The following is a 23,062-nucleotide window of genomic DNA, read 5'->3' as shown; positions in this document are numbered from 1 at the left end:
TGCGAGTGTTAATGAGTGAGCGGTGCTCTTAAGCCCAGATATGATCCAGCTGTTTATGTGGCTCCCACAAGAATTATTTTTGTTTTTATTCCACAACATTGAGAACTCAGGGGCAGGGTGTGAGTATCTTGAGCGTACACTCAAGCACTTTTGCATCTCTACATATGTATTGGAAAGTTGGGGCCTGGGTGGAGATGTATTGGTAGAGTTTACAAGCATGGAAGCATCTTAAAGGGGTGATCATTATCAGAATTTATGGTCTGTTGTCTTTATCGTCTCTCAGCTAAATGACAAAACAATGAAAAAATTCTTGCTTTAACAATGTGTTGAAGCAAGACCATGCAACTTTGACAATAACAAGTTACACTATCTGTCATTTGAAAGTGAGAACTTAGATTCCAAAGAGTCAGTTGGTCAGTTTTTACTACTGCAGCCGAAAGGTCAGATTGGCTATATTTTAATTCCCAATCTAATCGTGTTATTAACCATATATGGTATGACCAGCAGCTTTCGCTGGCTAGTGCTTATTGTTATCAAACTTAACATGAATATGACTTTAAACATGGGCTGCATGCTAGCAAGATGGATGCAGCCACAATTTCAGTTTGTGCTGTTTTCAGTTTGAGTGATAAAGGTTAGATTGGTACTTAGTGCTTTTCTTATTTAACTGAGCACTCAAAATGCTTTTTACTACAAGCCTCATTCACTCAGTCACACACTATTCAATTCAATTTTATTTATACAGCGCCAAATCAGAACAACAGTCACCTCAAGGAGCTTTATATTGTAAGGTAGACCCTACAATAATACATACAGAGAAAAATCCAACAATCATATGGCCTCCTATGAACAAGCACTTTGGCGACAGTGGGAAGGAAAAACTCCCTTTTAACAAGAAGGAAGCTCTGGGAGAACCAGGCTCAGGGAGGGGCGGGGCCATCTAATTCAACCAGTTGGGTTGAGAGAAGGAAGACAGGAAAAAAGACATGCTGTGGAAGAGAGACAGAGATTAATAACACATATTCATACAAACACTTTTTTCTATATAATCACCTTCTCTTAACAGTCACACACACTCATGCTCATGGATGAGGCAAATCGAGATTCAGTAACTTGCTCAAGGAAACTTCAGCACACAGCCTGGAGTAGGCGCAACTAGTCTTCCAGTTGGTACCTCCTGAACCACAGCCACCCCAGGAGCTCCTATGGTTTATGGTTCAAATAGATTTAGAAATTGGGTATAAAATAAATAAGGTGTATCAACTTGAAAAGATGAGAGTATCTCATAGACAGTATCAAAGATGGATTTAACTCCTGTGATTTCATTTATTGGTTTCTGAAGTCGTGTTCTGAAGCCTTGAGAGAAGTATTTCTGCTGTCACTATCTTGGTGAGCAGTAATTAAAAAAAAATAAAAAAATAAAAGGAAGTTATTGAGAAGTTATTAGGAGTTTCTTTCCACAGGTAATCCTACATTTTAGGAAAATAATCTTTTATTCATTTTTTTTTAGTCAAAATCAGTGAGTCCATAATCTCAAGTCTTTAAAGAGGTCAAGATGGAACATTGTTTTCCCTTTAGGACTGGAAATGTTTCTTTTTTCCCCTCAACCACAGGTATCATCGTCTCCTTCAGATAGAGTGCAGGTTTAAGGCACTTCCACATTGGCTTCATTTTCCAACCTGGAAGCTATTTCCATGTTTTGTACAATGACTAAAACTCTGGTTTCGCTTTATGTTTTGGCTTCTTCTGCTCCTGTGCCAGTGTTGATGTGGAGGTTTTTACCCTTCAGCTGTAAAAGGCTCATGGGGAGTTGTCGTCACCCTGCTGGGTGGCTGGCCAACATGAACACCCAAGTTTGTGAATGCGGTACCTTGAGAACGAATGTTACCGCTGGGGTTTCTTTAGATTTATGTGCTTTTGAATGTATAAATGATGGGTTTGGGGTCTAAAAAAGGGAAAATAAGAGTAGAGCTGCATTATTTTTAATGACCAGCAGGGGCAGACTCTCCTAGTTGCAAAAAAGCTTCTGATTGCATAGAAATCTATGAGAAAAAACACCCCCCCGATCATGTGCTCTTTGACTTGGGTAAACACTTTCCCAAAGACTTTATGGGCTCATAACCAATACGATGTAACAGTGGCTCTGTCTTTTGTACTGTGTATGGTCTGACGCAGCTTCAAACAGCCGATGATGGATGGCACTTTTGGCACTGGCACTTCCAGTGTGTGAATGTGTGTGTGAATGGGTGAATGACTGGTTGTGTAAAGCGCTTTGGGGTCCTTAGGGACTTGTAAAGCGCTATACAAATACAGGCCATTTACCATTTACCATTTACCATTCTGCTTTGGCATCATTATTCCACGCTGGCTTTAGTTTAGTTTTAGTTTTTCACGACTCTTATTTTTAACATGATAATATTTGTCTTTGTAAATGATTCCCTTGTACTCTTGCTTTGATTATTTGACTAGTAGATCATGGTGATTAAAACAGTAAAAAGGCTTCAAAAACATGTTAGTGGTGGTACATAAAGTAGAGGCAGATCCTTCAAATGCAGTATTAAGTATTAAGAGAATGCGGCACGTTAATATGGCAAATACATAAATGGTAAATGCTTGACAGTTGTCAAAACATGTTGGAATAAAACGAGACAAGAGGACACTCAGATAAACTGGCAGTCAGGCATGCAAACACACTAACAGCCAGCTAAGCAGCCATGTATAGGCAAATGTGTAATTCGCAACTTTTTTCCATCTGTCAAACACTGTCCTAGTTCATTCAGCCCTCTTTTTTGACCGATGACACGCTTCTCACATGCAGCAATCTTTGTTTGCATTGTGTGTGTATGTGTGTGTGCGTGTGTTTGTGTTCTTTCTTTCATCAAAGGCTTGGAGGAGCTGATCATTAGTTTTGCCTGTAATCCAGGGAGATTCGTTTGCCGCAAGCCCTCATATTAACCTTGTAATCAAATGTAATGAAAATATGCCATACCCTGTCCTTAGGAAGACTGTAAACCAGCAGCGCTAATCTCTAATTGACTGTGTCTTGAATTACTACCCTCACAAAGACAGACACACGCAGAGAGGAGTGTGTCTCATTCCCTGATAGGTCGTAAAAAATTGAGTTCTCAGCATGGTTTCCCTTGAAGTACATGAAGGGAACATGAACTAACTAACTTGTACGCTCTTGCTATTAAAGCTCCACCTCTAGCTCAGGCCTCAGTCTTTGAGTGAGGCTACAGCCACACTCAAAGAGATCCTTATTGGTTCCACCCCACAGGATTTAATCAACTTTTTGGGAAGGGCAGATATTAATAATATTCACTAATTGCTCCCATTAATTTTTATTGCTCATTTATTAGAATCTTGAGTGGCAAACAGTAGATCTGTACATTCAGAGAATAGATTACCCCGAATATTTCATTGGTTGGGAGATATTATTGTCATGGTTTTGCTGTGAAGGAATGTTTATTTGTAGAGTTGGCACATCACACTTTTACCACATCACATTTAAAGAAATTATGTTTTGGAAAGATTAAATTTCCACACTTGACATCTGGGGCGGTAAGAAACCCAAACATGAACATTAAAGGGGGGGCGGGGGTCGTAATGTGCTGTTCCAGAAGCTTCACATTAGAGGTGCAAAGTCTGTGGGTAAAAGGAGGTATCTTTGCCTAAAATAACCTGCGAGGACTAGTTCAGACGGTGCAGACAGAACAAGGCCTCAGCGTTAGGCCTTCGTTCCACCTCTTAGCCGTTTTACAGCTCTCAGGACACACTTGAATGACGAAAATCCAGAGACCTGCTGCGCTCATTAAACCTTTGTAGCAAGGCCATTAGTATCAGAGATCATGAGAATGCCTCGTTGCCTTGTGCTCTGAAATACAGAGACAGTGAGCCAGAAAGACCTAGCCCTGTCTTCTCCTGCTGCTATCTTTATACAAATCAAACCAAGCATCAACTCACTCTACAGCGCCAAGAACCCAACTGGAATGAGAAAGCAGACCTTAATCATTGGACCATCAGACCTGTGTCTATTTTTCTTTATGTTGTTTCTTGTTCTCTCTTTGTCAGATATCAATGAGTGTGAAATCGGAGCCCATAATTGCGATAGACATGCAACCTGCACCAACACAGCCGGCAGTTTCAAGTGTAGTTGTGCTCCGGGGTGGATTGGCAGTGGTCTCAAATGTACAGGTAAGGCTGATGGCCTGGAATGCGCAAGTAAATGGTAAAAATACATGAACCATCTGAAATGAATGAGCTTGTGTATGAGATGCGCAATTGCGAAAAGCGAACCTGTGCTTTTGGCTATCGTCTTTACTTTGATATTGATTTAATACTGCAAGGCTTATCTTCAATATTTGGATGAATTCGGTTACGTTTGCAGGAATGTAATCGTTTGTTGTGTTTCAGACCTGGATGAATGCTCAAATGGGACACATATGTGCAGCAACAATGCTGACTGTCTCAACACCATGGGCTCTTATCGATGCGTGTGCAAGGATGGATTCTCTGGAGATGGATTCTCTTGCTCAGGTCACACATACAAAATCAGTTTCTTAATCCACACTTCAGCCCTTTAAAAGATCCACGGATGTATTTTGTGCTTACTGACTCTGTGTGGGTGTGTGACTGCAGATAGCGATGAGTGCGCAGAGAACGGCAACCTGTGTGAAAACGGCCACTGTCTGAATCTGCCAGGAGGCTTCCGCTGTGAATGTGACATGGGCTTCATCACCACTGCTGACGGCAAGGCCTGTGAGGGTAAGGCAATACAACACAGACTATCATAGTTCCCAGGATTTGAATGGGTGCCCTCATCCTAAATTATGTTGACAGTTTCAAAAAACAAAACCCAAAAATTGCCCGGTGCTATTTGTTTGTTTTGTTTTCCTGTTTATGGAAATAGCAGATCCAAACAGATGCTGCCTACTAATTATATGGATTTTTGGACATCAAAGAGCACAATATGCTGAGCATTAATGTGATTTAGGCTGTGAGAACATTTCGAAGGACTGACAATAACAGTGGAACTCGCCTTGATTTTCTGTTCACGTTTGCTCGATAATTTAGTGTTTCAACATCACGCTTCTGAAACTTGAAGCACACATCACAGCGTGCGAGCTCGTAACTACGAGATGTTTATCTGACTCAGGAGTGTATATCAGTTGTGCAATTGCTACAATTTGGTTAAAGGTTGTATCTAAGCTTTGTGATGGAGATAAAAATGAACTGAGTGGAAGGAATTCTTTGAAAAAACCGGTCCAAACATTATTTCCTGCTTACAGTGTAATTCCTTGTAGCATAAAAAGGCTACATATTAGAATTGTAATGAAAGGCTGCTCTAAAAACAGTCTTATTCTTAAAATTAGTGCTTGAGATGCACAAGCTGCTTACACAACATACAGCTGTGGACAGAATTTTACTCATCGTAGGCATAAATTGTAATTTTGAGCTTTTGGCGATTTCTTTGAACGGTTCTTTTGCCAGGGTGGAATGATTGTACAGCGTACACCTTTAATGACCCAAGCAAGAATTAGGTGCACAATTTTCAATTTACTTTTTTGTTTTTCTAATACACACAGGGCCAAACTTATACATACAGACCCAAGACCTTATACATAGACCCCCACTAACATGTTGTTAAATGGCTCTTAGCAAGTTGCAACTTGACCAGATGCTTGTCAAAAATTGGAAGAGTTCATTTAAATTGGTTGGCACATTCTTGACTTTTAAATGTAGTCCATATATTTCCGATAAAGAGGAGGTCAGGGCTTTGGGAAAGACATTCCAGAAGCCTAATGTCAGCCTGCTTTAGTCATTCCAAAACCAGTTTGGATTTATGTTCAAGATCATTGTTGTTTTGAAGGATACCATTGTGTCCAACTTTCAACGGTCTAGCTGTTGTAGTCCAGCTTCTTCATTATTCCACCACTTTGTGCAGCATACCAGTACCATTGCTGGCAAAACATCTCCAGAGTATGAGCATTACGCTACCACCACCATGCTTATCAGCTGTTTTCTTAGGTTTGAAGGCCTTTACTCTTCCAAACATACCTCTTACCATTATGGCCAAAAAGCTTAAAGATTTTTCTCCAGAAGGCAGTGACGCTGGTGTTCCAACAGTTTCCAGTTCATGACACACTTGAGCCTGGAAAGTTCCCAGGTTGTTCTTGAAATACTAACCAATTTACAAGTTACAGAAGTGGTGACAAATCAGAATAACTTGCATACAGTTGTTTGAACTGATAATCTTAGAGTCTGCACTTGTTTAGAAATGGCTTCAAGAGACCTTCGCAACTTGTGTAAATCTGCAGTTCTCCCTTTTACATCTTCACTGAATTCCTTGCACTTTCCCATTTTTCTCAGTTTTAAATGAGCAGTGTCAAACAAATGCTTTTTATGCTGGCAACTACCGGAAACTACCGGTTGTATTAAATTACAATCACTAAACAGAAGATAATATGTCAATTTAAAAGACATGGTAGAACCTTCAGCACCACTCATATTTTTTTAAAACCCCTCTGTGGATTAGAGTAAATCCCAAAACAATTTAAACCAGTGAAACCAGTTATTGGTTTTTAAAGCCATTAAAGATGTGTGTACAGTCATTTCATACTGGAAGAACAAGTTCCATGAAATCATTAAAAGTCCAAAATTACCATGACACTCATGCCAATGATGAATATAAGTCAGCTTCTGACCACAACTGTATAAATTCTGGATTCCTAACCTTCATAATATACTGACATATGATTCAGAGTTGCCATATGTGGGAATCTCAACTGCAGGCTCTTTTTTAAAGATGTTTTGATTGGGATGTATTCCGCTCATTTACTCAAAGTCTGAATAAAATATTAACTTGTTTTTAAGATTTCTTGTAAGCTGCATATGAACACATTTATAACTTGTTGCAGATGAATGCTGAGTGCAGTGATAATGCACTGCAGGATTCAATTGAAAGAGCAGACTGACCTCATTGCACTGATGTGTCAAACATCCTGAAATAACCTGTCCAGTCCTGCCTCCATCAGCTCAGTCGGAGCTGGACAGTAATGACTTGTGCAGAGTGTAATGATGTGGAAGAGCACAATTTCATAACCTTGGCTACAGTTCTGATAGTGTATGTGTGCGTATGTCTGTCTGAGTATGTCTAGAGCTGTCATTCTGTAGCAGAGGTGAGTGGCCTTCACTTCCTAAAGCCCACTGCCAGTTTTCCACCGTGATCTCATGATCCACTAATCACTCACAGCTGGCTCGCTCTTTATCTCTCTTTTTCACAGACATAGACGAATGTACCTTTGCTGACATCTGTGTCAACGGACAGTGCCAGAATATCCCGGGACTTTTCAGATGTAAATGTAGCATTGGTTATGAACTGGACAGAAGTGGAGGCAACTGCACAGGTAAGACTAGTCCAGCTCCCCTCCATGTTCCTGTGTTTAGGCCTCAGCAAACAGGGGAAATATATACAAGTGCAAAAGAAACGCAGCACATGTGTAAAGATAAGAGCTTTCATATTCTGTGATCCATCCAGTTGCTTTTGTATTGGCCAAAAAATTGAAAGCGATCATTTATATATTAAAAAATGTACTTTTTCTTTCTCAGATATCAATGAATGTGCAGACCCGACCATCTGCATTAATGGAGTGTGCGTTAATATCCCTGGAAGCTACCATTGTAACTGCCCACCAGACTTTGAACTCAATCCCACTCGAGTGGGCTGTGTAGGTGAGACTGCAACACTAAACATATTTAAAACTGTTCTTAGCTTGTTCTTTAACTAATTTCAAAGAAAAGGCTTAACCAACATAGCTGAAAATCTGTGCCTGTTTATGTGTGCGTTTGTGTGTAGACACTCGCTCTGGTAGTTGCTTTCGAGATGTTCGTTTGCGAGGAGACGCATCTGAAAATTTGGACTGCTCCAATGAGATTGGAGTTGGCGTCTCCAAAGCGTCCTGTTGCTGCTCCATGGGCAAGGGCTGGGGAAATCCATGTGAATTATGCCCGCCTGTAAACTCAAGTGAGTCATCACATTATCCTTTGTAACCACACATTATGTACTTTTTGTTTTCAGTTCAACTGCGAGGAATGTCTACTCTAGCAAGAAATACTGCGTGACGCACCTCCAGGAAGCCACAGCGTCTATAGCCCAAATACAGTGCATAGTTAGCTAACCTTAGCGTCTCTTTTTGGAGCTGATATACTCAGTGGCTTGTGATAGTACATGAGAAGGTAATTTATTGCTAGCATTACTTACTTTGATAAAGATTTCCACGATTCAACATTTTTGTTCATTTCAGCTGTAGGAAAGCAACACAAACATCTGAAGAATGATGGCATGATAAAATTGGAACCATGCAGTGGGTTGCATGGGTGCATCACTCAGATATAGTACCTGCTAATTAATATATACAAATAAAATGCTAGGATTTAGGAAGACTTTATCAAGTAGGCTACATTTGTGCATAAACCAATACATGTCATTTGTCAGATAAATTGATTAAAAAGTGTTCCATGAGTCTCCAAATCCATAAGCAGAGCAAAGGTGAAACACACCTCACAGTCAAACTACAGTTATGGGATAAGGCATAAGGGATAGATTAGCTATGGATTGCAACACCATTCTTTGTACCAGGATCTTCTTCTTTCAGCTGCCCCCTTTAGGGGTCACTACAGCAGCTCATCTGCCTCCATCTCACCCTATCCCTAGCATCCTCCTTTGTTATACCAACCCTACATCCATGAAACGTCTCTGTGGTCTTCCTCTTTTCATCCTCCCTGGCAGGTTCATACTCAGCATCCTTTGTCCAGTATCTCCACTATGCCTTACTGCTCAACCTGAGCTGGTCCCTCTGATTTACCATCTTATAAAGCTTCCCTTTCATTCTTGCGGCTATCCTTCTGTCACAAATCATCCCTGACATGGTTTCCACCCTGCGTGCACTCCCTTCCAGAGGTGTGGACTCGAGTCACATGACTTGGACTCGAGTCAGACTCGAGTCATTAATTTTATGACTTTAGACTTGACTTGAAAAAATGTTCTAAGACTTGTGACTTGACTTGGACTTTTACACCAATGACTTGGGACTTGAATTGGACTTGAACCGGTTTACTTGAAAAGACTTGATATTTTACCCCAAATATAAAATTTAACATGCATATTATATAGAGATTGAAAATGTGACGTCATTCACGGGTAGAACCGCAAAGGATTCTGGGAACTCGTGGCAAGCGGTACTAGCTCACGCAGGCTTTCAATTAAAATCAGTTATACAGCGATAAAAAGAAACACAAAAATGTCAAGAAGCCGTTGTATTATTAACTGCAATAGCCGGTCGCATGACAGCCACGGGAAGCCGACGGGTAAAGAGATCGGTTGTTATCGGATTACGTCGTTGAAGAGAAATTGTTCGAGCCATGTTTCCGAAGTAACAAAGACGCGACGGGTGGCCTGGATTGCAGCCATTCAAAGATCAAATATAACGTCCCAGAACACTCCAGCTCACAGGTTAGTCTGCTCCAAGCATTTACACGAAGGTCAGTGTTTTTTAGTAGTTAATACGTCATTTTCATAACATAATTGGTGATATAGGTTACAAGCAAGTCTGGCGCTGAACAGAAATTGTGGCGCTATGCTCCTTTATTTATTGTGCATAAATAGTGAATTGTCCTGACACAATATTGCGTTTCGCTTCTGTTATTATGGTACATTGACAAAAACATATACGTTTATTCACAGGATAAAACAGGTTTTTTTGTATCACTAATTGTCCAGTACGATTACAGCATACAGTATTATTGTCACTGCTACATTTCTGTGATGAACCAGAAATTATTTCCACTACTAATTAATTACCGTTGAGCTCAAAGGTTATATTAATAAACGGTTAAGGAATGTGTATTTATGACGACGATTTGTGAGACTGGTAAACTTATGATATGTACGATGGTCTTTCGTTCTACACGGTGCATTTCAAGGTCCTGCACCCATCCGTCGGTAAACTGTACCTGGACTTGTTGCAGTGACCGGAAGTTACTAAACTTCATGAGTGTATGCACTCACTCCAAGAACCGTATGATTATTAATATGCATATAAATAAAGAAGCTATTTTGTGCAAAGATGTCAACTGTAAGAATGCTGTGCATAAACATTTACTCTGCTCCATGTATGATGATATAGTGACTGCTCTGTATAAAAGTGGCACACTGCTTGATAAACAATATAAGCATAAGAAACCTAACATCAGACCTGGCTGGAAAGAACATGTATCCATGTACCATGATGAAGCTCGCATAGCTTATAAATGTTGGGCCATGGCTGGAAGGCCTAAACAAGGCCCAGAATTTGAACAGAAAAAATGTGCGAATGCCAGATATAAGTACGCTGTTCGCTTTATAACTAAAAATGAGCAAATGCTAAGAGCAGATTCTTTGGCCAGGAAAATGCTGTGTAATAATACGGCAGATTTTTGGAAAGAGGTGAAAGCTCTTAATAACTGTAAACCATCTCTACCATCAACTGTTGAAGGTGTTTCTGGGGCAGATAACATTGCAGCATTATGGAGACAGCATTACAGTGCGTTGTTTAACTGTATAAAAAGTGAACCATATGAGGACAATCTTGACATGAGTAATGACACAATAAGTGTAAGGACACATGAAGTATATGAAGCCATTCATAGGTTGTCTGATAATAAATCCTCTGGTTTGGATCACATCACTGCAGAACATTTAAAACATGCTAGTGTAAGGCTAGCTCCTCTTTTAGCACTCTGTTTCACTGGGTTTATGATTCATGGCATATTACCAGACTCAATGCTGTGTATTTTACTGGTACCAGTTATGAAGGACAAAGCTGCAAAAGTGAGCTGCTTGGATAATTACAGGCCGATTGCACTAGCCAGTATTTTATCTAAGGTGTTAGAAAGAATCTTGTTTGACAGAGTTAGTGTGTTCATCTCTTCTCTGGATAATCAGTTTGGCTTCAAAGCACGGCACTGACATGTGCATATATGCACTCAAGGAAATAGTCAGTTTGTACAGGGCTAAAAATTCATCTGTCCTCATGTCTTTCATTGATGCCTCTAAGGCTTTTGATCGAGTGAACCACAGAAAACTTTTTGATAAAATGAAGAGATGGGGAGTTCCTCAATACATCGTGAGGATTCTCTCTTACTGGTACGCTCATCAGAACATGCAGGTTAAATGGGGAAGCAGTATTTCTGCCCCCTTTGGTGTCAGCAATGGTGTTAGACGGGGTGGGATTTTGTCTCCAATTTTATTTAATTTGTATGTTGATGATTTGTCCATACAACTGAGAGCCTGTAACACTGGGTGTATATTAGGTAAAGCACTGATAAATCATCTTATGTATGCAGATGACCTGGTTGTTTTTAGTCCAAGCAGTGCTGGGTTACAGGATCTTCTTAATGTCTGTACTGAATATGGTGTGCAATATGACATTGAGTACAATGCTGCTAAAAGTGCTGTTTTGATATGTAGAACCAAGCAGGATAAACAGCTAAATTTCCCTTTGTTTAAACTGGCACAAAAAACTCTTGAAGTTCATAAAAAGGTGAAATACCTCGGTCACTTTATTACTGAGCAAATGAATGATGATGATGACATATACAGACAACGGTGTAAGCTCTATGTGCAGGCAAATACTATTGCACGCAAATTCAGCTTTTGTTCACTTCCAGTTAAAGTGGCTTTGTTTAAAGCGTATTGCACACCGCTATATACTGCCCCCTTGTGGTCATCCTACAAACAATGTAGCATGCAGAAGCTGCATGTTGCATATAATGATGCGATGAGAATCCTTTGCAGGATACCTAGAAGTGGTAGTGCCAGCCAGATGTTTGTAGCTGTGGGTGTTTGGACTTTTAAAGCACTTTTAAGGAAGCTAATGTTCAATTTTAGAGAACGACTGGATGGTTCGAGTAACAGTATAATTTTAGCACTCACAGATCCGACAGTGAGTGGTTCCCGTTACTCATCCAGTCTCAGAAAGCACTGGTTAAAGTGTTTGTGTATTTATTGATTTATTTTAAGTAATTGTGTTTTATGTATATTATGGTTTTATGTTTTTACAAATGTTTTAGATACTTATTTATATACATATATATATTTAATGGTGTATACCTTGTGTTGGGGGGGGGGGAGTGTTGTGTGTGTGTGTTTTTTTTTTTTTTTTGTTTTTTTTTTGTCTTGTTTTTATGGACATGAAGTCTGCCAATTAAGATTGAATTGAATTATAAAGATCCATTAGAGTGTTCATCATATCGTCCTATATCACTCTTAAATGTAGATTTAAAAATACTGTCAAAAACACTTGCTCTCAGGCTAGAGCAACATCTACCATTGTTAATTTCTCCAGATCAGACAGGTTTCGTGAAGGGTAGGCATGGTTTTTTCAACCTGCGCAGGTTTTTGAACATATTACACACCAAGTCAACTACAACCCCTGAAATTGCCTTATTACTCGATGCTGAGAAGGCATTTGACCGGGTGGAGTGGGATTATCTGTTTTATACTCTGCATAAATTTGGATTTGGCCCTAATTTCATTTCATGGATTCAGTTACTTTACTCCTCACCTATGGCACGTGTTAGAACAAATTCGTTATTCTCTTCTTATTTCCCACTTCTCCGTGGTACGAGACAAGGTTGTCCCTTATCCCCTCTTCTTTTTGCATTATCAATTGAACCACTGGCGATTAAACTGCGAGCTGACAGTTGCATTAAGGGCATCTTCAGAGGTGACCAGGAGCACAAAATATCCTTATATGCTGACGACCTCCTGCTGTATATGTCAGAGCCTTTATGCTCTCTTCCCCGTGCTCTTGCCATTTTTGAATGTTTTGGTAATATTTCAGGTTACAAGTTAAATCTGCATAAAAGTGAACTTCTCTGTGTCAACTCTATAGCCAGAAAGATTTCATTTTCAGGTTTTCAATTTAGCGTTAAATCAGGGTATGTGACCTATCTGGGGGTTAAGGTTACCCACTCATACAAAGATCTTTATGAAAGAAACTTTGTCCCGCTGCTTAAAAATACTGAGACAGATCTTCAGAGGTGGAACAATTTACCACTGTCATTAATTGGCCGCGTCAATTCTATCAAAATGAACATACTTCCCAAGTTCCTTTACTTATTTCAATGTATCCCATGCTACTTACCCAATAAGTATTTTATAACACTGAATAAGCATATCTCTGCATTTATTTGGAATGGCAAAAGTCCACGAATTCGTAAAGATTTCATGCAGAGGACTAGGCCAATGGGTGGATTAGCCTTGCCAAACTTTCAGTCTTATTATTGGGCAGCAAATATTCGTAATATGCTGTACTGGATGAGTAATGTTACTACAGAGACTCCAGCTTGGCTCCAAATTGAGTCATCCAATTGTGGCAAAATTTGCCTATCAGCTTTGTTGAGTTCAGCTCTCCCATTAGAACTATACACCTATAAACGTAACCCTTTGTTGTATGACTCGCTCAGAATCTGGGTGCAATGTAGGAAAAGGTTGGGGTTACACTTAATGTCAATTAAAGCACCTATCTGCTCAAACCATATGTTCCCACCCTCCATGATGGACTCTGCCTTTAAAATATGGGAAAGTAATGGCCTTAGAAATATCAAAGACCTTTTTGTAGATGGGATTTTTGCCTCATTCACGCAGCTCCTGAAGCAGTTTAATGTTCCTCGGCAACATTTTTTCCGCTATTTACAAATTCGTCACTTTGTAACGAGTCGATTTCCTTCATTTCCGGAACTACCTGAGGAAACTTCTTTGGATAAAATTATTAATATAAACGTTCATAAGAGAGGGGCGATTAAAGAAATCTATGCTATACTATTAGATCTTCAATCTCCTTCTCTCTTCATCCTTAAAGCACAGTGGGAGAAAGACCTTGGGATGACTATAACAGATGAGCTCTGGCAATCTTTTCTCCAGAGGGTACACTCTTCTTCGATATGTGCCAGGCATGGGCTCCTTCAATTTAAGGTCCTACACCGATTACATATCTCCAAGGAAAAGTTAGCCAAGTTCTATCCAGGAGCTGACCCTCTGTGTAACAGATGTAAAGCAGAAACAGGTTCGCTCCTTCATACCTTTTGGACATGCCCCAATCTTCATACCTATTGGGTGTCTATATTTAACACTCTGTCAGAGATGTATAACGTTAAATATGAGCCTTCTGCTCTAACGGCTATCTTTGGGGTGATACCTCAAGACATCACTTTGCCAAAATGCTATTCGAATTCTATTGCCTTTGCTTCACTTATCGCAAGGCGCCTTATACTTTTAAGATGGAAGCAGGAAGCTCCTCCCACACATGAACAGTGTCTTGCGGAGCTCATGAGGTTTTTACATTTAGAAAAGATGAGATATACACTGGCAGGTTCAACCACCAAATTTCTTAGGGCATGGCAGCCATTCTTGATGTACATGGAAACATTTAAAATGACCACCTTATCATGACCAGATACCATATCTCTATATCGCTATCATAGCTAACTGTACGCTGAATGTCCCTTATACATTTTATTTTTCTATTTGTTTGTTGTTGTTTGTTTGTTTTTTGTTGTTTTGTAGGGGTTTCTTTGGTTTGTTTGTTTGTTTTTTCCTTCTCTATTTCTGTTATCTTTTGGGGTATTGTAAATACTGAACAGCAAACTACTGTATGTTCAATGTTTTGTTGTTAACATGCTGCTGTGACTGAAAATAAAATTTATAAAAATAAAAAAAAAGATTGAATTGAATTGAAATAAATATGCTAAGATGAGATAGCTGACTTCATCTAACTAGCAAATGTTGTCCAGGCTACGTTGGTGATACAGTTTTTTTTAATGTGTATGATATTTTTGTCATGCGATTTTAAAGCTGGTCCTACAACCGCATCCAAGAATAACATGCAGCGTATCTCAGAACTGTCGGTGAAAATTATTCTTGGAGCTAGGTTTAATTGAGCTGCATTTTAAAGAGGTGCAATTTCACAATTTGTGTATATTTTCTAAGTTCACTATTTTGTCATGTGTTGAGAAAAACACAGATTTTAAAATTACATGGTCTAATATTTACATTTAGCATATAACTGCAACATTATTTTTTCGTTTTTTTTTTTAAAGACTCGAAAGGACTTGAAATTCAAAGTTTCAGACTTGTGACTTGACTCGGACTTTTACACCAGTGACTTGAGACTCGACTCTGACTTGCCTGACATTACTTGAGACTTGACTTGAGACTTGAGGATAAAGACTTGAGACTTACTTGAGACTTGCAAGACAATGACTTGGTCCCACCTCTGCTCCCTTCTTCACCTCACTTGTGTACACATTTGTTTGGATGCCTGACCCCAAGTATTAAACTCACCTACCTTCACTACCTCTACTCTACTGCATGTTCACCTTTCCACCTTGCTTCTATTGACTCCTCTTCTCTCTTGTGCATACCTCCACCTCTCCAGGATGTAAACATTTTTATATATGCTCTTACGCTCTTAAGCTTTTGCACCCTGGCTGAAGTGGTCTCTCCTGGAAATGTGATTTTTGACAGTTCCTTGTCGGCTTGACTTTTCACCCTGTATTCTTGTTGGTGGGATGGGTTGGCTTGTTAGCTGTTGGCTGTTTTGAATTGTGGTTTAAAAATTAGATTTGAATGTAGAGGAAAGAAAAAGATTTGGTGTTTATGTTTAATCAATAACCCTGTCAAATCCATCTATTTGCGGCAGGGTAAACAAAACAGACCTTAATTTCCTTAAACCAAACCTTAATTTCCTCAAATTAAGGGCATCTGTAAACTAATATGAAAAATCATATCCAAGATCAAAATATATTAATATACCAGAGTACATCAGGAGTCTTAAGGTGCAAACTAGCTGCTCTGCTTACATGCAGACTCACATGCTGGCTTCTCTTGCCATGCGATTAGTGTGTTTGCTGTAATTGCTGTTGCTGGTAAAAATGAGACAGCTTTGTGCAACTTATTTGGAAATTGCCAACAGATGTTTCAAAACATTACAGGGAATGACTCATCCTTTTCAGCTCAGGGAACTATTTGCTTCTGTGACAAGAACAAAACCTTTTTCTTTTCGCTTTGTAATTCTGAGTAGCTGCAGTCATGTCCGGTCCTCTGGGCTCTGTGGCTAACGCTGAGATCACAAAAAGCACGACAGAAAACGAAAGGAAACAAGTGCATGACTAAAAATGGCTTTTTCAAGCACCACGATTCATCGCAATTACTGGCAAATTCTGCTATAACGCACACCCTTGATGCAGGCTTGTAATTCGTTTCTGTGTTTTGTGTTACAGCTCAGTACAAGACTCTGTGTCCTGGAGGGGAAGGCTTCAGACCAAACCCCATCACTGTCATCTTGGAAGGTTGTAGCAACATGCTATTATGCCTTTTTTTGTTTTTGAGGTCGCCCCTGGGTATACTTACAGAAACACCAGCCCACAATGGTGCTGAGTTTTCCCTTTCTCTCTCCCACAGACATCGATGAGTGTCAGGAATTGCCCGGCTTATGCCAGGGAGGACGGTGCATCAACACATTTGGTAGTTTCCACTGTGAATGTTCAAGAGGCTTTGCCCTCAACCTGGACACCAGAGTTTGTGAAGGTATTAAGCACACACATGCACAAATGAACAAACAGGTGACCCATCCGTCTCCAGCTCTGGCCCTGGGACATTTCACTGGGGAGGAAATTGAGTCCAGCCGTGGAGATGTTCTTTCAGTGACACATGGAGAGAGAAAGAGAGAGAAAGAAGCACTGGGAGCAAAAAGGCAAAGAAAATATTGGACCCTGTTGTCCCATAGACAACACTGCAGCTCAATAAGTGTCTGCTCTAGTTCCCGTTTGTTGCTAACCCAGCAAAGCTCAGCCAGAATGATGAGACAGCTGAGAGCGCTAACTGTGTCCAGAAGAGCAAGGCTCTGATGTGGTCAACTCTTTCCTTGGGGAAGTACGCAGTGTCCCCTGTAGGCACGCCAGTGATGACGGAGAGAGGAACGAAAGGCGATGAAATAGAAGGCTGTTTAAAAAAGAGAAAAGGGAACAGAGAAAGGAGGAGAGCAGGAGGCTTAATGGGTTGACAGTGACATTTTAACTCAGCCGAAAGCGTGTAATAGACACGCCGGTCCACCGTGCACATTTCACGCTTTGCCCCCCCCCCCCCCCCCGTGAAATGCACACACATGCAGTAAGTTGCAGTAACAGCAGAGGGGGATATTTTATTTCAAGCCAACATGAAAATAATCATGGGAAAGTGTTTAATTAGTGTGTTTTTGTTGACCTGAAGTACAAAAGTCTAGCACTGCAAGTCCTCCTTGTTTGTGGTCAATGAACTGTTCAGCTATGAGCTGGGCTCATAGGCATGCTCATGGCTTTTTAGGAGTAATGCTGATAAAGAATTTAATATATTTAAAGGCGTGGACCAAAATATGTTTCATAGAAGTAGCTGGCACCTTTACTGAAGGAATGTTTTTTCCCCCGTGCTGCTCTCTCTGTGTACAGATGTCAATGAGTGTGAACGGCCAGGCATCTGTGGCCCCGGCCAGTGCTACAACACCATCGGGAACTACACCTGCATCTGCCCTGTGGATTACATGCAGGTCAACGGAGGGAACAACTGCATGGGTAGGTAGGCTTGCTGGGTTTTCACGATTGTCGCTGTCGTATTTAGGGTTACCTGCAACTCTGCATTTCTCACAAACGCACCACACACAGACATGAGGAAGAGCTACTGCTACAGGAACTTTTACTCTGACAACGGAACGTGCGACGGCGAGCTAAACTTCAACATGACCAAAAAGATGTGCTGCTGCTCCTACAACATCGGCCGTGCGTGGAACAAACCCTGCGAACAGTGCCCTGTGCCCAGCAGCGGTGAGGTCTAGAACAGTAGAGTAAATACGTAGTATATACCAGCACGCGGAAGTGGCGATGAACTCGTATAAACTCGTGCCTCCTGTCCATTCAGATGAGTTTGCGATCCTGTGTGGCAGCGAGAGACCGGGATATTACATCGACATCACCACTGGACAGATTATTGGTAAAGATTTTCACACTGAAACGCTTACGCGATGAGGAGGAACGCTTCTCTTTTCTCATGCCGCCGTTGGTCTCTCGTTCATTTGACAGACATCGACGAGTGCAGGGAAATTCCGGGAATCTGTGAGAATGGAGTGTGCATCAACATGATCGGCAGCTTCAGGTGCGAGTGCCCCATTGGCTTCATCTACAACGACAAGCTGCTGATTTGTGAAGGTGACGTTTGCAGTCTGCTGTAGAATCCCTGTGTTTTACTTTGGTCTTTTTATATTTATGCCTGCTGTATGAACATCTCTGTCCCTCTTGTTGTCAGATATTGATGAGTGTCAGAATGGACCGGTGTGCCAGCAAAATGCAGACTGTCTGAACTTGCCAGGAAGCTACCGATGCGAGTGTAAAGCTGGGTACCGCTTCACTCCCACTGGGCAATGTCTTGGTAAGGATGTGCTGGTTATTAGCTAAAAATGTTTGCGGTATCAGCGGCACTCGAATTACACTGCAGTTGTATAATCAGCCTCCAGTTTAGTCGTCTCCTGTAATGGCATAAAATGGAGACAAAATTAGTGGACAGATGGATAGAATGATAGAAAACATTAGCCAAAAAAGAGCAGCCAGAAATCCCTCTGTCATTCCCTTGAGAAAGATGCTAACTTCACAGGGTCTTTCTGTGGCCTCACGCTAACGCTGTCTCACTTCTTCCAGCTTTATCAAATGCGGTTATGCGAAACTCTTTGAAGTGCACATTCTGGCCAGTTATTTGCCAGAGATAAAGCACACAAAGAGGCAGCACAGTTACAGTCAGCCTGAGACTGAATTCTTCATGGTGGGCTTGTTATTAAGGAGGAGAGAATGTGAAGCAGGTGTTGAGCTGCTGAACATGTGCTACAGCATATCTAAATCATGTTGCTGTCAGTCTGGAGAGTCCTAAACGATAAGTGAATGTTATGCCGGCATCCTGTTTTGCTTCCTGCTTTTCATGCAAGTCCTAACACCCAGACACGCTCAGGCTGCACTTGATGATGTTACACTGGCCTCATGCAGTCTAATTATTGAGTTATAGTGCAAAAGAATGTTTGGTCAGTTTCATGTATTATGAAGAAATATATGAATTTTAGTAACTGTTTGAGGATAAAATATCTAAATACTATTTGAATATGGATTCAAAGTGTGACATTTGTTTTTCTCTTTTGTCTCAGACCGTAACGAGTGCGACGAGAACCCCGGTATATGCAATCCAGGCCATTGCATTGACACACTGGGGAGCTATCGCTGCGTCTGCCCCAATGGCTTCAAAGCAACTCGGGACCTGTCGATGTGTGTCGGTAAGCGGTGCTACTTCCCATCAGTCTCACCGGTGTTCCTCTGCCAGGTGATAAAACTGTGACGCTGCTCTCTGGTTTCAGACGTGGACGAGTGTGAGAGACAGCCCTGTGGAAACGGGACCTGCAAGAACACCGTAGGCTCCTACAACTGTCTCTGCTATCCTGGCTTTCAAAACTCGCACAACAGCGACTGCATAGGTGCGTGTGTGGACGTGAGTAAAGAAAAAGTGAAAAAGAAGAAGAGCCATAGCATCTGTGTTAACTGTTGTGTTGCCTGTGTGCCGAGCAGATGTCGATGAGTGTGCGACGCAGAGGGGCTTGTGTCGAAACGGGCAGTGTGTCAACACAGTGGGCACATTCCTCTGTGTGTGCAATGATGGCTATGAGCTCACTTTAGACGGCAGACTGTGTGGAGGTAAGGAAATGCTGTTTGTCCTTTTTTGATATTGATCTAATTATGATATAGATATGTTCTATAATATGTACATTTATATCATCCCTTTTCTTCAGATATTAATGAATGTGCAGTGAATCCAGGCACATGTGGTGCAGGAACTTGCCTGAATTTGGATGGTTCTTACAGGTGTATCTGCCCACCTGGCTACCACCTTCATGAGGAAACCTGTGAAGGTAGAGCGTCATAAATCCCATTCATTCCGTGTTGTGGTTAAAAAAAAACTGAGAGGTGAAAAACAAGAATTACTGAAGCAAAAAAAATGCACATAGAGGTGAATTTCTGCTAACATCTAACTTAGACTAGCTTAGATCAGCTCTACTGGAGTGCACCAGAGGAGGGGAAGCTTCGTCAGACCCCCTTTTTCTTCCTTTCACATGTGAGAATAAGGCTGAGCCAAAAAACATGGATTGTTTGTATAGCGGGGCTGATGAGGAGATATTCCGGAGACTTCAATACATTCCTGCTTTGTGCTGAGTTCCTAGACGAAGGGAGGAACAGCTATGAATTCTCAGCATCAGAAGCAGCCACAGCAGCTGGTTATTGTGATAAGTGAACATGTAACAGTGAGGCAACTGCCTTCGTGCAATTATTCACGTGCGAGATTACACTGACATTTAGATGTGCAGTGACATACTGGAAACTGGAATGCTTCTAATGGTTTAAACAACTGGAAATGTCATTTAATGAGGTTCACAATGTTGTTTCTCTCTTTTATGTCAGACACCGATGAGTGCGCCCAGTCACCTGAGATCTGTCAGTATGGAACCTGCTCTAACACTCAAGGAAGCTTCACCTGCTTGTGCCCTGAAGGCTTCCAGCTCTCTGCGTCTGGACGGAGATGTATAGGTAACTGTGTGTGCACGTGTGGGAGTGAGACGGATGGGAAAAGAAGCTATGAAATTATAGCATGCGTTTGCTTTTACAGTGAAAAGTGAGCACTAGTGGAGACTAAGCAGCAGCCAGTGGTGTCCGGCTTTTCCTGCTCTTTCATGATAGCACACTGTGTTCCAGCTGGTTCTGCTGCTGCTGCCTCAACAAGGCCAAGGGTGGCTCTGAACAGATCACTTTTCCATTTCCTCACTTGTGTGTGTGTGTGTGTTTATACAGTATATGTGTGTATTTTGGATTGGGTGGGGGTGCGCTGAGTCCTCTGCTAGGGAGTTCCCTCTCCAAACACTGAAGTGATGACATCACCAGAAGCGTTCGACTGAAGGTTAGGGGATAAACAGGAGGAGTTTGGTGGAAAGTGAGTAACACTGGCAGTAAATTAGTTTGTGGTTTGTGTGTATTACTGAGAAAACACTGATGATGGTGAGATTTCCAAAATGCACGTATAGTTTCTATAGCTGCATAACCCAAAACAGCCCTTTAACACATTGAGGAATAACATTGTTTTATTTTAGATTATACTCTTCATAATTTAGCAGACTGGAATAGATGTACATATTTAGATTTGACCGCAAAGCCTAAATTTATTTGTGCTAACCGCTCTCCTCCGTGACATCTGTATTTTACATGAATGCTACAATAATGAATGAAGACGTAGTTCTCGGCCACAAAAGGGATTATGGCATTATGCAATATAGTGTTAAAGCAGCACAAGTTAAGAAGAGTTATGTAGCCTGCGTATGCAATAGCAGAGAGAGTACTGACGGGGACAAGAACGAGTAGAAAGTTAAATCTAAAAACAAGTTTAAAATCCTTCTACTCACATCCAAAAACTTTCCTTTTTGATAAAGCTTTTAGGGTCAGGTGACCCTGAACTAGCTCCCTTTGATAGGCTGCAGTCGCCCTAGGTTGCTGGGGGGCTTCCCGTGATGCACCGAGTGTTTCTTTTTCACTCACTATTTGTTTTCAAACTCCGCTTTGACTTCAATAATTATTTGTTATTAATCTCTAGCTCTCTTCCACAGTGTGTCTTTTTCCTGGCTCCCTCCCCTCACCCTAACCCATCGTGGCAGATGGCTGCCCCTCCCTGATCCTGGTTCTGTCGGGAGGTTTCTTCCTGTCAAAAGGAGTTTCTCTTTCCCACTGTTGCCAAGGGGGTCGTCTGATTGTTTGGGTTTTCTCTGTATTATTTTAGCGATTATCTTGCAGCATAGAGCGACTTGAGGTGACTGTTGTTGTGATTTTGTGCATCGCTGATGGTCACTGAGGTTCTTTGACATCAATGATTTATTAGTGATCACTGTCACTGTGCTCTGTGCAGTTCTAAATTTAATCTGTATGTATAATCATTTGTGACAGATATTGTGACAGCATAGGTGCCACAGTGATGCTTTTGATGTCATTCCCATTGGCGTCTATTGATTGCCTGGAAACAGGGAAAGAAAATGAGGCCACCCATCAAAACAAACTCAGCTTCAGCACTGCAGTTAGTAACATTCCCAGAAATGAGCCTCACAAGTTTAAAGTGGCTTGAAAGAACAAATGTCGAGATAGTGTGAAGGATATCAGTAGTTTCTCTATTAGCAGGATGTTTGTTTAACATTCTTTGGTAACAGAATCATTCACAAAATGCAGATATGCGGTGAAGAAAGAGGCTGTGAATTTCATGTTTTTTCTGGCGTCGCAATAATCGATACTGGTAGGAAAACAGAAAGAGAGAATAGGAGGGTGATGACACGCATGATTAGTCCTTGGATGGAACCATTTCAGTGATTAGGGGAGTTGCATTTGCAGTATTTGGTATGTGTCTTAACCACTTGGCCACCAGCGCTCGCCAATTAATGATACGTTTTAAATTATAATGCTTCAGTGGTTTTGCAAATGAACATAATTATAACTATTAAATATTTGTCACCACACTTCAGATCGTTGTCCCTGCTGTCATTGTTAGCCAAGAGTTGATTCATTTAAAAGCTTTTTTTTTTTTTATCAGGCGACTCTCTTGTTTATTTAGAAAATTTCTTTATTTCACAATTTTCCTTTTATAAAATGCAAAATATGAAGGAGATATGCACTTGGAGATTCCAATGCACCCGTGCATATGTGTACATATACTTGCAAGGGGCTGTGCATAGAGCTCCATCAATCTCTCGCAGAGAGGCTGACAAATCCGTTTCATGGAGGAAAGTAATGTGACACTCTTTGACATTCTCCTCACAGCACCAGGTGTTCATGTATGTGATCTTTGCTCCTGAGCCAGGTGTGTGAGTGATCTATGGTGGTCAGAAAGCTTATTTGTGTTGAGTTCACTGAAGGCCATTGTTAGCAGGAGAGC

The 23,062-nt window shown here is 41.0% G+C and overlaps 1 protein-coding gene across 1 annotated transcript in view; it reads left to right on the top strand.

The window, feature by feature from the left end:
- Window positions 1–23,062, top strand: part of fbn1 (fibrillin 1) — a 74,443-nt gene that overhangs the window by 37,650 nt on the left and 13,731 nt on the right. Inside the window, exons 33-50 of the mRNA XM_085349505.1 lie at window positions 4,072–4,194; window positions 4,414–4,536; window positions 4,639–4,764; window positions 7,284–7,406; window positions 7,609–7,731; window positions 7,856–8,023; window positions 16,321–16,389; window positions 16,502–16,627; window positions 17,524–17,646; window positions 17,737–17,895; window positions 17,990–18,061; window positions 18,151–18,276; window positions 18,374–18,496; window positions 19,257–19,382; window positions 19,464–19,580; window positions 19,672–19,797; window positions 19,893–20,012; window positions 20,560–20,685. Of these exons, the coding sequence (XP_085205631.1) occupies window positions 4,072–4,194; window positions 4,414–4,536; window positions 4,639–4,764; window positions 7,284–7,406; window positions 7,609–7,731; window positions 7,856–8,023; window positions 16,321–16,389; window positions 16,502–16,627; window positions 17,524–17,646; window positions 17,737–17,895; window positions 17,990–18,061; window positions 18,151–18,276; window positions 18,374–18,496; window positions 19,257–19,382; window positions 19,464–19,580; window positions 19,672–19,797; window positions 19,893–20,012; window positions 20,560–20,685 (2,199 nt within the window). The remainder of the gene's footprint in view (window positions 1–4,071; window positions 4,195–4,413; window positions 4,537–4,638; window positions 4,765–7,283; window positions 7,407–7,608; window positions 7,732–7,855; window positions 8,024–16,320; window positions 16,390–16,501; window positions 16,628–17,523; window positions 17,647–17,736; window positions 17,896–17,989; window positions 18,062–18,150; window positions 18,277–18,373; window positions 18,497–19,256; window positions 19,383–19,463; window positions 19,581–19,671; window positions 19,798–19,892; window positions 20,013–20,559; window positions 20,686–23,062) is intronic.

The sequence above is a fragment of the Diplotaxodon limnothrissa genome, linkage group LG1 (genome assembly GCF_057381915.1).
Source record: "Diplotaxodon limnothrissa isolate DT_005_m linkage group LG1, D_limnothrissa_male_GT1.1, whole genome shotgun sequence".
NCBI lineage: Eukaryota > Metazoa > Chordata > Actinopteri > Cichliformes > Cichlidae > Diplotaxodon > Diplotaxodon limnothrissa.
Note: the sequence above shows the minus strand (reverse complement) of the source record. Positions and strands in the feature narration are given on the sequence as shown.